A 13,771-nucleotide genomic window follows, 5' to 3' on the forward strand; every position below is an offset into this window, starting at 1 on the left:
AGCGGCCCCGCCTCTTGTTTTTGCGGCGACTCTTTTTCCTCTCTGATTCTCCGTTTCTGCGGTGGGAATGGTCCGGGCTGGGGCTGCCCCTCCTCCTGGAGCGGCTGTAATAGTCGTCACGATGGCTCGATCGGTTTCTCCTCTCAGAGTTTTTAGACAACTGATGAGTCCGTTCAGGAGAAATACGTATGTCTCTGTTGGCCTCCCAAAACTCGTTGTTTGGATTTTTGAATACGTGAAGAAAGTTGCAGTGTTTCCCTCTTGGACACTTCTGCCTTTCAAATAAACCTGCAACAGATTAGGGTTTGCTTTTTTATGAACCAGACCTGTTAAATCTCTTTCTTCATTATGTACTAACTGGAAGAAATTTAATAAACTAAATTTTGCTTCTCCAAACAGAAGAACATGCATCTGACCACCTATCAATTTAACTCACACAAGATTAATTTTCATTGTGTACTTTTCTTGGAATTAGCTTTTTAACAGCTATGAAGATTGGTTTTAGCTTAGAACAAACTTAATGAAATTAAGTTTTATTTACCTTAATGTAAGAAGGCAAATAAGTCACATGTTATATGTACTGCTTAGAACTGTTGATAGTCCAGAAACTGCCGTTGCTTCTGAAGAGATAAATTAGTACTTCCTGGAGTTTCACCTTAAGATTATTAATTCCAAAGCTAGAATCCAAAACTTTTTTCCCAGACCACGGTAAATCCATTAGAACAATTCAGACACTTACATGACATGGTGTAATACTCCTTTTCTTTCCTGGATCTACACAAGCAAGTTAGAACATTTGTCTTCCAAACCGAAATGAATACAACATTAAGCAGATCTGAACACTACAGCCTAATCCCTCTTTTTCACATCCATGAGTGAGTATTCTTTCAGTAACATATATTCTCTTTTCCAAGACTCACCACATATGGCAGTTTTCCACCTTGTCACAGGACAGAATTCACAATGAAGCTGTCTGCCTGCATACCATCGTCCGCTGAACAGAGCCAGAGCTGCCTGACAGTCCTTCTCCCTTTAAAAAGTAAAAACAACAGATGGCATGACCATCGCACAATCATTTCAGACACCCCCTACCAATTCTGGGTTCCCAGTACAGTGTAAGAATGAACTGCATGGATGATACAAACACTTCTTACTCATCACTCAGCTCTGGAGTTTAGCTGTAACCCTTGGTAAGACTGTGAGTACTTACGACTGGTACTGGACGTACACATTTCCTCGCAGGTGGGGCTCATAGTTGCAACTGACCTGAGGGGATGCAAACATGAAGTTAGGGCAGTGGAAGGTTTATGCTGCACAGCAGCTCACACGTTCTGAGATGGGCAATTCTCATTTAAGACAGTTCATCCATATCAACTTAGAGATGATGTTTTTCAAAACACTAAGTGTTAATAAAACAAACAAACAAAATCCTTTCTGGCTTATGTTTAAATTATGCTTGGATTAACTCTGGGACCTTGGCTTCACTTAGTCCACAGGAAAGCTTGTTTTCCATTGTCTTGCACTTGTCTGGGCCAACCCTATGTGCAACAGCCAAATCCTGCTCTAACAACAATTATTAGTATCCTCACATGGAAAGGAGGGATTCTTTACAGTAAGAGACGCTAGAGCAATGCATCTTCACAGCATCCCTTTAAAATGGCTTCAAAAAGCTGATGACACCATCTTTCATTGTACAGTTCTGAAAAACCTTTTTTGTAATAATTTAGCATTCAAAGTAGATCTAAAGCTCTCAAAAATTAACTTTGAAAAAGCTTGCTGCTAGTTACAGAAGATTCCAACAGGCAGGTCCAGGCAGGTGAAACCCAGTTCTCCAGGACAAACTGTGATTCCAGCCTCTGTTGCCCTCAGGCCTCTTCCAATATTTGCAGCAAACAAAGTTAGCAGCTTCTTTCATCCCTGAACCCTGACTGACCCTCAGGGAATACCTCTGTGTGCTGGATCAGCAAAGGGCTTCAGCCACAATAACAAGAACTTGTATAATTAAGTATTACAGGATAAGGAGTCAAACTATTTGAGATTAAGTGTCAATACAAGAACAAGTGAGAATGATTTTGCCATAGACATTTTTGGGTAGGAAAAGAACCCTAGTGTTCTAAGGTAGTGTTTTATCAGGACCTTCCAGATTCTGGAGCAGCTTCCCAGAAAAAACAGCCAGAATAAAACCTTGGGCTACACTGGAAAAGTCGGTAAGCTGACAGAGGGGTGTGTATAATCTGATTCTTAATGGTCACAGAGGCTCAGCTCACTCACAGTTAAGATCCCTGCAGCCAACATGTTTTTCTGAAGCATCTCTAATGTAGCAAAAATGTCCATGAGAATCATCTTGCTGTTGTACAATTGCCTCAGAAGCCAAGGAATGCCACACTAATAGTCACAGGGACCCAAGCAGGTGCAGCTTAGCACACCTGCACAGAACCATGGTACAAAGCCAAGGACCTGACTTTGCTGATAAGGCATTTCAAGCCACGCTCCATAGGGAATCTGCATCCTGTTTTCTAGTAGAAGACAACTGGCTATTATTCCATGAGTCAAAATATGGAGGGGATGTTCCACTCCTCCAAACAAGTGAAGGTTTCTTACCTATAAAGCTCATAATATAACTACTGAAAACTCACTCCTTCTACTTTCCTCTTGCTTGAAATGCTCATGCCATCTCAGTCCTGAGGCAGCTGTCAGTAGATGAACACAAAAGAAGAAAAGGCACTATATGCCTCCTGGTGACTGCAGGAAAACACTCAGGAATGGCAAGCAGAAAGGGATGCTGCAATAGATTCAGATACAAGGAGATTGCACCATCCAAGCTGCATATTTTCGGGGCAACATGGGACTGTTAGCACACATCATTCATCTCTGAGGTCTCCATTTACAGATCCCTCTTTATCCCCGTAAGGAACAACAATATAAATGGGAAAAAATCAGTACAAAACACTGAGCAAACCAAATGCACAAACTAAGCATGGATGACAAATCTCAAACCCATTTATGTAACTTACCTTTCTATAATTCTTCCTACTGAAATATCTGCTATCTTTTCAGTTCATTGTAATCTGGTTTTATTTTATTCAGCCAGTCCTAAAATGATATTGTTTGGGTGTACACTCCAAATGTATTTCATACCCGCACTATTTCATTCCTTAGGCCCAAATACAGTAGCTCAGATGTATTTATATTGTCTAACAGTGTTAATGGATCCTCTGGGACTTTGCATAGGATAAGAAAAGAAAGGAATATGAGATAAGTGAACTGTTGAGTAGTGTGAATAACGTGCAATATAGAAGCCCAAACTTTTCTAACACTTCAGAGGAATGGGAGAGAAGATTCACCCAGAGTAAGATGGTGCTCTGTAAGAGCAGTGACAAGTTTACAGGTGCCATGAGAGATGCACAGTTTGTTGTAAAGACACAGCATAGTGCCCAGAGGATTTAGCTGGGGCATGCTGGACAGAATTCCTTGTAAGGCTCCTAAACCACACATAGATGCATACCTTGAATTGAACCACCTTCCCCACATTCTGAAATTCAGGGAGCACATCCTCATAGAACTCCAGGAACTGCTGGTAGGTCTCCTCATCACTGTACTCCAGACTGGCATCTGTGTCATAGTCATCCCTCCGGCACTGCTCCATGCCAAAGGTGATGAACATCCCTCGCACCAGCAGCGTCTTGCTCGATGTGGGGTAGTTGTGCTTTCGAGAACACCTGGACAGGTGCAGTGAAGAAAGAGAAGTGGAAAGATTGGCACTTCCAGCAGAAGATACACTTGTTGAAGCTTCAAACATTTGTCATTTTCAGTTACAGTTACTATAAAAGAAAATCCATTACTGGAAGATCAAGATACTTCAATTACTAAACCGAATATTTCAGAGTGAATTTGTACATAACCTTAAGGGTTCCTTAATGCCATTAACAAACACACTCTTGCTTAAGAAAGCAGAACTATAAAAGTTGTAGATATCAGTGTCACAATGAGAGCTGAAGTAATTTCTTTTAGGCTACAAGGGTTAATGTGTTCCCATTTTCTGAGGGGCTTAAAAGACTGTCAGGAGTATTTCTATAAAGAGATTTTAAAGCAAGTCACTGCTCCTCTTTTTGCAAACTGAAAAACTTTTACTGTAGTAGTTTCCATCATATGGGAATGGAAGGTGGGAATGTGGGAAGAACAGCACATTTAGACCTGCACCTGGATGAGTATAAGACTGGTATTTTTCCACTTCTAGCAAAAAAAAACCCAAATGAAAACAAACAAATTAAAAAAAACAACAACAAAAAACCACAAACAAACACAACAAAAAAACCCAAAATCGCCCCCCCCAAAAAACAACCCCCCAAAAGCCTACAAAAACCAAAAGCCAAACAAACAAACAAAAAGATTCAAAGATTCTTCTAAATCAGTCATATCTTAATCTGCAGCTTGTTGGCAGCCATAAAAGTATTAGATCTCCCTCACCATCCATCATATTCAGGCTACCTCACTAGCATGCTGAAATACAGTTCTCCCCTAGACACCTTTAGATTCAGTAAGAACACAGATGTTCTCCATGTTTATTTCACTGTGTTTTATGACTCCCATTCAGTATATCCCCAAGCAACTGGGTCATGCACTCTCCCAACACTTTTCTCCTTTTCATGACATGACCAGAAAAACATCCAGACTAGTCTAATCTCTTTATGTCACTGGGCAGCACAAAAGAACTGCAGGAAGGTCAGGTCTCAAAATGGACAATTACAACCCAGACTTCAGCTAGGAAGTTTTTCTGTACCCAGTCAATCAGAAATGGACTCTCACCTTCTGGTTGGCCCCTTAGATTTCAAAAAGCAAACAACAAAAAAAAAATCCAATCTCAAAACCCTAAACTAAACCAGGAAACAATTAATTTGATGATTATTGTTTTTTTACATTTTAGAAGCTGCCTCCTTCTGCTGTTCAATTTCAATAATAAAACAGAAAATATTAAACCCACCTAATATTGTTTGTGGACAAAATGATATATTCACATGGCAGAACAAAAGGAACCCCAAGGAAAATGAATGACCCAAGAATCCAATATTACTGCAAAATGTTAGGGTTTGAATTACTGGGGAAATTGGTAGTAGCAAACTCAGCCAGTTTCAGCTTATTCAGGACATAGTGAGCTTTGACAAGATTCAATAGTTATTTGTTGATAACACTGGCTGTAAGTTTTTCACAATTCCTTTCAACCCATCCTTCCAGTCCTACCCTAGCTGTACCAGTCCTTCAACTTAGAGACAGCACCAGATGTTAAAATGACCAGATTATGAGGGAAGCAGGTATGTGAAGAAAAAGAAGGAAGATTAAATGGAGGTAGCTGAGATCAACAGGGGTGAAAGAGGAAGGGCAGAATATGATGTTTCTCAGTATTTATTTTCCAAGGGTTATTCATAGTTCAAATGCAAAGTTCAAAGCAAAACTGAGTTTTATGGAATCCATAAATAATCTATGGAAGTTATCGCCATTAAAGATCACTACAACAAAAATACTGCAAAGACTACAAAGACCCAGACATTTGAAAAAAAAATGCTGTCTGCAGTGATATAGCTGGTGAAATTTTTGTTATGGAATTCAACACACATTTCAAAATAGAAAAAAAAAAAGATGTGAACTTGAAGCTTCCATATAGTTGAATTATCTTATAATTATCCACAATATACATCACACTGGAACAAATTACTCCCAGGGTAAAGAAAACTACAATAGCTAGACTGCACATGTTTCAGTGATACAAGTTAGTAAAATAACCTTGTAAGTTTTTGCTGAAGATTCATGTAATAAATATCAGAGTCCTTCCCTGCTAAGCTGCTGTTTCTCCTTAGCACAAAAAAAATCAGGGATTCTCAAACCAGAAGCTGCATTTGGGTCATCATTGTTCCTGGTCGCCAATGAACATGTACTCACTCCATAAACTCATTTATACTTCTGGTTTCCTCTGCATCCTCTGGGAACAAGTTTGCCATTTGTTTCATATAAGAAAGTCTTTCCTTTGTCAAAGCTGGTAAACGTTCTGAAACATCTGACTAAATTGCAAATAATCATTCCCACCCTACTCCTGAGTTTGCTGTTCATCTACCACAGTCCTCTTCCATCCCCCTCTTTGAAAGCAGAGTCTGGACTTGTCAGCCACTTCCACAGAGATGCTCCTCATCTCTCATCATCCTGATGAGCTTCTCTGTTCTTCCCTTTAACTGCACTTCACTCCTGAGACAGGGGCATCCTGTCAGTGTACCAGAATCACAACTGAATGCATCACACATTCAAATAGTGAGAACTCTGGAAGCTACCTAACAACTTTCCCAATTGTGCAGATTTACCTTAACTTACTTTCTTTAATCCACTTGGGATTTGAACATATGCAAATTAGAAAATATAAAAAACTAGCATCTGACATATCAGACCTGTACTAATAACAGACCATATACATTCTATCAGAATATACCTGTGCATGACTCTAGACTAAGAAAAAACAATGTAACCAGAATGCACCATCAGTAATATGCCGTAACAATAAATAGCTCAATTCCAGCCAGGCAATGCTCTGCTCTCAGTCCACATCCAAATACACAGAAGTATTTTATGCAGCATTTTTTCCTCAGTTTGCTTATGACCTAATTAAGTTGCCTTTGTTTTATCTCCCCAACACACTTCTATCCTGGTAAATATTCAATAGATTACCTGTCTCCAAATCGGCAGGAACCTGTTTTAATATAAAATGGACAATTTGCTCTGTCCTTCTCTGTTCCCAGATTCTCTGGGGGCTCTGGGTTATGCCAACTCACACCATTCTCCAGCTGTGGAAGAAACATTAAAATAGACAAAATTTAGAAAACAGGAAAGAAACGGAGTGTCAAAAATAAAACTTAACAACTGAATTCACATGCAGTTATGAGAGCTATGCTTCTACAAGGCAAGCTGAACCTATTTAAAGCATTGTTTTTCAAAGCTGCCCTGTGCCTTGGGTCTCACTTTATACATCTGTGTCATGGTTTAACCCCAGCCAGCAGCCCCAGAGAGCCACTTGCTCACAGCCCCACCAAGTGAGATCAGGGAGAGAATGGAAGGGTAACAGATATAAAACTCATGCATTGAAATAAAGACAGTTTAAGAGGGAAAGCAAAAGCCAGGCAAAAAAGCAAAGCAAACCCAGGAATTAATTCAGTGCTTCCCAGGTGCAGGCAGGTGTTCAGCCATCTCCAGGAAAGGAAGGCCCCACCACGTATAACAGTGATGTGGGAGGACAAACACCTTCATGCCAAATGTCCACCTATTCCTTCTTCTTCCCCCACTTTATACACTCAGCAGGATGTCAGATAGTCTGGAACATCCCTTTTGTCAGTTGGGGTCACCTGTCCTGGCTGTCTCCTCCCAACCAACCATGTACCCTCTGCCTCTTCACCAGTGTGGCAATATGAGAAGCAGAAAAGACCTTGGAAGAAAAGGTCTGTGTAGGCCCTGCTCAGCAATCACAAAAACATCTCCACACTTTCAACCTTATTTTAAGTGTAAATCCAAAAGAGAACCCTATACTAGCCACCATGAAAAAAATTAACTCTACCCCAGCCAAAACCACCACAACCTGGCAGAGAGAAAGCTGAGACTATTTACTTATTTTTCTCTGCAACAGCCCAAAGCTCAGCAAGCTCATCGTTATCACTGTTATGTGCATCTAGAAAAGGCTAAAATAGAAGTAACCTGCCAAAGGACAGAATTTTAAAAAATTAAATTCATATAGTTAGCACTGGAAGTAAAAGTGTCCATACTGATCATCTTGTGTCATTAGGAATTCTCTAATTCAAAATGGCCTCACCAAGTTGCAAGCCTTGAATGACTACAACCAAGACACATATTTTAAAAGGAATTTTCATTCTAACCAAACAATCTGTAAAGCTTGTTCCTAAGTTCTCATTTTAAATCAACTGAAAATTCTTTTTACTCACAAGCAGCATTTGACCCAGATACCAATTCTGCTCATGACTCGCAGCCATAATTTGCTATCACCAGAACAGCCCTGTTATGTCAGCAGTAAATGAACCCTGAACTGCTACTCTAATGCAGTCTCTAACATACCACGTTTCTGACTATTCCTTTGCAGACATGACTGCTAATGCATCTTGAGCTCTGGGCAGGCAGCACTTCAGAGCAGTTTCCTACCCATCTTATGAAACAGATTCCCTACCTAAAGAACTGTTTAAACATAATTTGGAACCAAATGTAACTCCAATGTAGCTATGGTAGTCAATAAACAATGGATAACTAGGTTAAAACTTATTTTTCAGATTCATGGTTTAAACAGAGCAGGAATCTTCACAAGTTTAACCATATGACAGGGATAAAAATCCAAATTATTCTTTAAGGCAATCTCTAAGAGACACATGGAAACTGCAGTTTTCTTTTCTACACACTGCCAGTTTGTGATCCATGCTCTTCCAGGCATCCAAGCAGTCAAGCTGCTCCCTTCCCCACCTTTTTTTCCTTTCCGTAAGGATCTCTACCACTCAATCCTCTTATTTAGAGCCTGACATCTGCTTAAAAAGCCACGTTTATCTTGCCACCCAGGACTGACAGATTTATTTAGAATTACAATTCACAAATAAACCATCATGCACAGTGGTTTTTAACAGCACACAGCAGTATTTCCAGGTTCATTTTGACTCAGACCTCCTGAACAGTCATCAGCATGCACAACTGCACTGCCACCAACCAGCCAGAAATATGCTTAATTATGTTCCACCCAGTAAATAATTGTTTACAGCTCATGCAAGCCACTATATATTAAATTGATTCAGGCCATTAGGTTCTGGAGAGCAGATGGACAGCATGCTAGAAGGCAAACACTGGATGGAAATTAAATTACTTTTCAGTTCTTTTTTCAGAAAGTCTCTGAGCATACCTGGCTTTCAGCTTGATCCAGCATCCTCTGCACAGCTGCCTATAAATGGTGCAAACACAGGACTAGTGAAAACCCTGAGGATACACAAAACATCTGGTTTCTTTAGTTAAGAACCTAATTTACAATGCTCAGTGATTATGCATAATGAAGGTGTGATGGGGTTTGCTTTAAAAATGGGAGATTTACTTTGGCTCTGTAGCAATTCATGTACTACAAAGCTGTTAAAGGATACATCAGACAAGACCCTCACGCAGATGATCTTCTAAACTAAATGACAGACAACAGAGAAGTTTAATTTTCTTTTTTAAAACTATCATAGAACTATTGATGCTTAAATCTATCTGCTGCTCTAGCACACAGCCTGGTTACAGGTGAGTCCATAATCGTTCAGTTGCACGAAATGTTTTAACTTACACATTTCATGCAACACACAGAAAAATGCAATGCTTAGTAAGCCTCTGTTAAAGCAAGAGATATAACTGGTAAGAAACTTAAACATTGCAAGTTAACCACATCTAGCCTTCCAAATACAGGAAAGCAATTAGGATTTTTTTCCTTCATTTTTCTAAGTGGGCTGAGCATAACAATACAACTCTCCAAAACTGGCTGGACACTACTTCTAATAAATTGCGCTATGAAGTTCCTAGAAAAAAGATATTTTAACATAATCAATACAAGAAAATATGCTAGGACTGGAAGAGAATTAATTAAATTTTAAAAGAGCAAATGAAAATTAAAAAATGCAATTAAAGATGAGGTCCCAGACAGCACCTGGTACTGATCACCAAGGATGTTAGATAGTACCCGCTCTAATAAAGAAAAATTAAACAGAACAAACAAAACTCCCTGAACCACACAAAAAAACCCCAAAAAACAAACAAACAAAAAAAAAACCACCAAAAAAAAAAACAAAAACAAAAAAACCCACCAAAACAAAGAAAAAACAAAAACAAAAACAAAACCAAACAAACTCCAAAGCCAAAACTAATCCTTCACCCTCTCCAAAAAAGCCTCTAATCACCACCACCCATCAAACTAGAAAATCTATTTCTTCATTTTAGGGAGGGAAATTATTTTTTTTATTGTATCACTGTTAGAACTTGAATAAACTGCTGTTTCAAGACACAGGCAAAACCAATTAAACAACTTTCTGCTGCTAAAATGGGTGGCTCTGCTTTTAGCTGGGTAATCAGTTTCCCTCTGGGTGCCTGTCATTGCCCTCTATAAGCCAATTTAACTCACTATCTCCAGAAATAATAACCCAGAAAAACACAAAGCAAAGAATCCAACAACCAAATAAAAAAGAAAGTTGCTTCCATCTAGTTCAGGGACACCAGTTATCCCACAGAGGGCTTGGGCACACCCAAACACAACGACAGAGGGGAGGAAATAAAATCCTGCTGTTATCATGGCTCAACTCTCTCCAAACTGCATCTCAACCCTAAATAAAGGACACGAGCATAATTTTGTCTCCCTACTCTGCAAAGACAGAAATGGACACCTGAACACCAGAGGAAACAAGACAGGAAATACAATAGTTGCTGTTCTTTGGCATCCCTCATTCAAGTGTTACATCATCACTGGCACAGCCACTAAGTGTCTGCTCATGGCTCCTCTCCGCTGTGGCTATCAGACACAGCTCCCAGAGAAATGACTGGAAACTTTGTGACTGTGGAGAATCTAAAGTGACCAGAGCCTAGAAAGCTGCAGTCACTCTTCAGTGGCAGTAAGAGGCTAGTCCTCACACTGGATTACTGTACAGGACACCTTACATCCAGGTCAGTGAACTTGTAAAACTTAAGACAAATGTATCATTAACAGAAATGTTATCAATGACTTGTATCTTCAATATCATTTTTATTCCACCCAAGGAGCTCTGAAAAAAGATACATCCTGTTGGATGAGTCAGGTAAAGAAGAGCTGTAACACATCTTTTGATTAATAACTGTGTTAAGGAACAGCAGCAATGTACTTCCATATTCCATATCCTCTTTGGGCATTTTCTTCAGCACTGACTGTGTTTAACTGGGACATTAAGGAAGGATTATGTTTAACACATGATGCAGAAAGTGCACTTATCAGAACCTGCACTGGCACAGTACCTTTGTATTCACCTGATGTAAACAATTACATACTGTGAACAACCAGATGGGTTAACAGGAGTTACACTTCAGTATATGGAGCCCCTGGATGCTCTTTAACACTGACGAATGGTTTAGGAGCTTAGACAGAATGGGTTAACTAATGCATTTGCTAATTATAAAAAAATCCCTTTGCAACATGCACAACTGTTGCATCTGATCATGTCACAGGATATATAACATGTATATCCTCCCACCACCAAGAATCACCTCTCTCTCTCTCTTCTCCTGTTGCTTCTGCTGTGCCACTTCTCTCTCTTTTCTTTGCTGCTCTTCCCATTCTTCTTTGATCTTCCTCTTTATGACAGAAAAAAATAAATTAAGGAACAATGCTTTACAATCAAAGTCAAAAGCAGCATGTTGCATTACAACTCCTTGACCATTAAGTTTTCATCCAGTCAGAAGCAACTAAATCTGACAAAAACCCTTTTAAGAGCTGTTGTTCTCTTCTCAATTCTGCTTTTCTATACAAAAGAGTGGAGAGTCTATGCTTGCAAACACACCAGCATCAAGAAAAATGGCTCCATCACAAAACAATGAAAGTTACTATACTCGGCTACCTTGTTGCCTAGCACAACTCTAAGGTTTTACATCTTTATACCTCTTCTTCCTCTTGACGCTTTCTTGCAGCCTCTTCTTTTTCTTTCTTTAGCTTGAACTCTTCTTGGGCCTTTTCTTCTCTCAGCAACCACTGCTCATGTAGTTTTTGTCTACCAAAGAAACCAGACACCACTCAGACCACCAACTTAAGGACTACCCATGACTGATGCAACTGTCATAAAAACAATTCAATATTGTATTTATTACTACAGTAACTGCAACTTACCTAATCTTATTTATAAGAGAAATTTCCATAGGAATCATTCAGGCTTTAGAAGAAAGGACTGTGTAGCCTGACATATTCAATAAAGACTGTGTTTCACAGAATATATTTGAACTTTTCAAAGTATTAAAATGGAATTGATTAAAAAGTGTTTATTGCATATATGCCATTTTCAAGATTTCTCACCTTTCTGCCTCAAGTTTTTTTTCTTCTTCTTCTTCCTCCTCTTCTTCCACTTCCTCCTCTTCCTCCTCAGACACAGATTCATCTTTTTCTGCAGCTTCTGAAAAAAAGCACAATTCAACACATCTACACAACTGCATGCTATGGCCAACACAGATACACAAAATGGTATCTTAAAAAAAAAAATCCTCACTAGTTCACTTCTAGTTCCACTGACAGTACCAAACACTTCAGTTACCTGAGTCCCTTAGTTTGGCAAGTGCCTGCCGCTTTTTTTTCCTCTTCTCCTTCTTCAGAATCGCTCTATACTTTTGATGGCTGAGGATGAGAGAACAATGATTATGTTAAAACAGCCAAGCAAATACTTTTTACTGTCATACATGCACTTAAATTTCCTTCAGCAATACAAAATCCCACAAACTGCAAAATCAACAGGCATTTATATGAAACAGTAACTCCACAGCAGCATGTGATGTGACAATGAAATCTGTAAATCTGTGGCTGTGCTGTTCAGACTTGCACATGGGCAGCAGCAAGAAGACACCTCACATGGGGTCTCATCTGAGTTCTGAAGTAGTCAACATCATCACCAACTCCATGAAATCTCCTTCAGCTCCTAAAACTTGGTCACTAGATAAGGGAGAAAAACTTGGGCATCTCCTACCCTACAATTCTGGTACAACTTTCAGCACATTCTAGTCTTTCTTTTATGGGACATGAAATTTCAAGTCCTTTCTTTTCTCTTTTGTTATTTTCCACACACAGCAGTCTCAATGCACAGCTAACAAAACACACTCCACAGCCCGCAGAGACAATGCTCAGCACTGCTCTTCTGCTACAGAAGCTTGGCCACACTCTTCCTTGCTTGTTTGACAGCTTTGAACAGCTGCCTACAAGCAGCACCATGTTTTCACTATGGTTAAAATACCTCTAATGTCTGAAGCATTTTCACATCAAGCTCTTTTCTGTCAGGTTTCATTCTATCTTTCCTTTTCCTAGCCAGGTGATAATGGAGAAATAGGAAGGAGGGATCATCTTCTGCTCTTGTCCTTGTGCCAGACCAAATGCTGATAGGAGATTACTACCTTCCCCTCTTGGAGTGTGTAATTTCAAAAGATTCCACAAGTGTAACTCAGCCAGCCAGCCAGAACTTCACCCACATCTCCAGTCCTGTTCAGGATTGCCCACATCCTCACTACCTGCACACCTGTGCATGCCAAGGTGACACCGCGGTGCTTGTCCCGGCAGCAGCGCCTGCCCGCACAGACAATGTCACCACCTGCTCCCTCTGCCCCGGCCAGCCTGGCCGATTCTCACCTCGGGTCCCTGCCTGAAATGGATCGCATCCCTCAGCAGGTGCCTGGGGCTGACAAGCGAGAAACTCCTTCCCAGTTCCTGGGAACCTCTTTTTCTTGAAACCCAAGGAAGGAAGAGACGGAGGGACTCCCCTTACTCCCGGGCCAGCACAGGAGAGGTGGGCACACAGCTGACGCGCAAGTGGCGCCCAAGCCGCTCCAGGGCTGGGCTTCGCCTCTCCCTCCAGCCGCAGGACACCGAAGCGAGGCCTGGGCAAACCCCTGCAGACCCCGGCCAGGGAATCCCCCTGCGAGCACGGCTACCCTGCCCACGGCCTCCGCGGCGGGGCTGGCCGGGGCTCAGCCTGGGCACGCACATGCCGCTGCCTCCCCGCGCCGCGGCCTC

General features: G+C 40.6%; 1 protein-coding gene across 2 annotated transcripts in view; it reads right to left on the reverse strand.

The window, feature by feature from the left end:
- The window catches only part of ZRSR2 (zinc finger CCCH-type, RNA binding motif and serine/arginine rich 2), an 18,404-nt gene extending 4,706 nt beyond the window's left edge, over nt 1-13,698 (reverse strand). The window contains exons 1-11 of one of the 2 annotated variants that reach the window (XM_031061220.1): nt 13,388-13,698; nt 12,309-12,388; nt 12,074-12,170; nt 11,666-11,774; nt 11,275-11,361; nt 8,924-8,962; nt 6,709-6,824; nt 3,506-3,719; nt 1,211-1,266; nt 921-1,030; nt 1-288 (exon numbers count right to left, since the gene is read on the reverse strand). The exon at nt 1-288 is cut by the window's left edge and continues 154 nt beyond it. In XM_031061220.1, coding sequence (XP_030917080.1) covers nt 1-288; nt 921-1,030; nt 1,211-1,266; nt 3,506-3,719; nt 6,709-6,824; nt 8,924-8,962; nt 11,275-11,361; nt 11,666-11,774; nt 12,074-12,170; nt 12,309-12,388; nt 13,388-13,416 — 1,225 coding nt within the window. In that variant the 5' untranslated portion in view covers nt 13,417-13,698. The remainder of the gene's footprint in view (nt 289-920; nt 1,031-1,210; nt 1,267-3,505; nt 3,720-6,708; nt 6,825-8,923; nt 8,963-11,274; nt 11,362-11,665; nt 11,775-12,073; nt 12,171-12,308; nt 12,389-13,387) is intronic. The other variant, XM_031061222.1, reaches the window with a different exon arrangement.
- Nucleotides 13,699-13,771: the final 73 nt, after the last annotated feature.

The sequence above is a fragment of the Geospiza fortis genome, unplaced genomic scaffold (genome assembly GCF_000277835.1).
Source record: "Geospiza fortis unplaced genomic scaffold, GeoFor_1.0 scaffold285, whole genome shotgun sequence".
Taxonomy (NCBI): Eukaryota; Metazoa; Chordata; class Aves; order Passeriformes; family Thraupidae; genus Geospiza; species Geospiza fortis.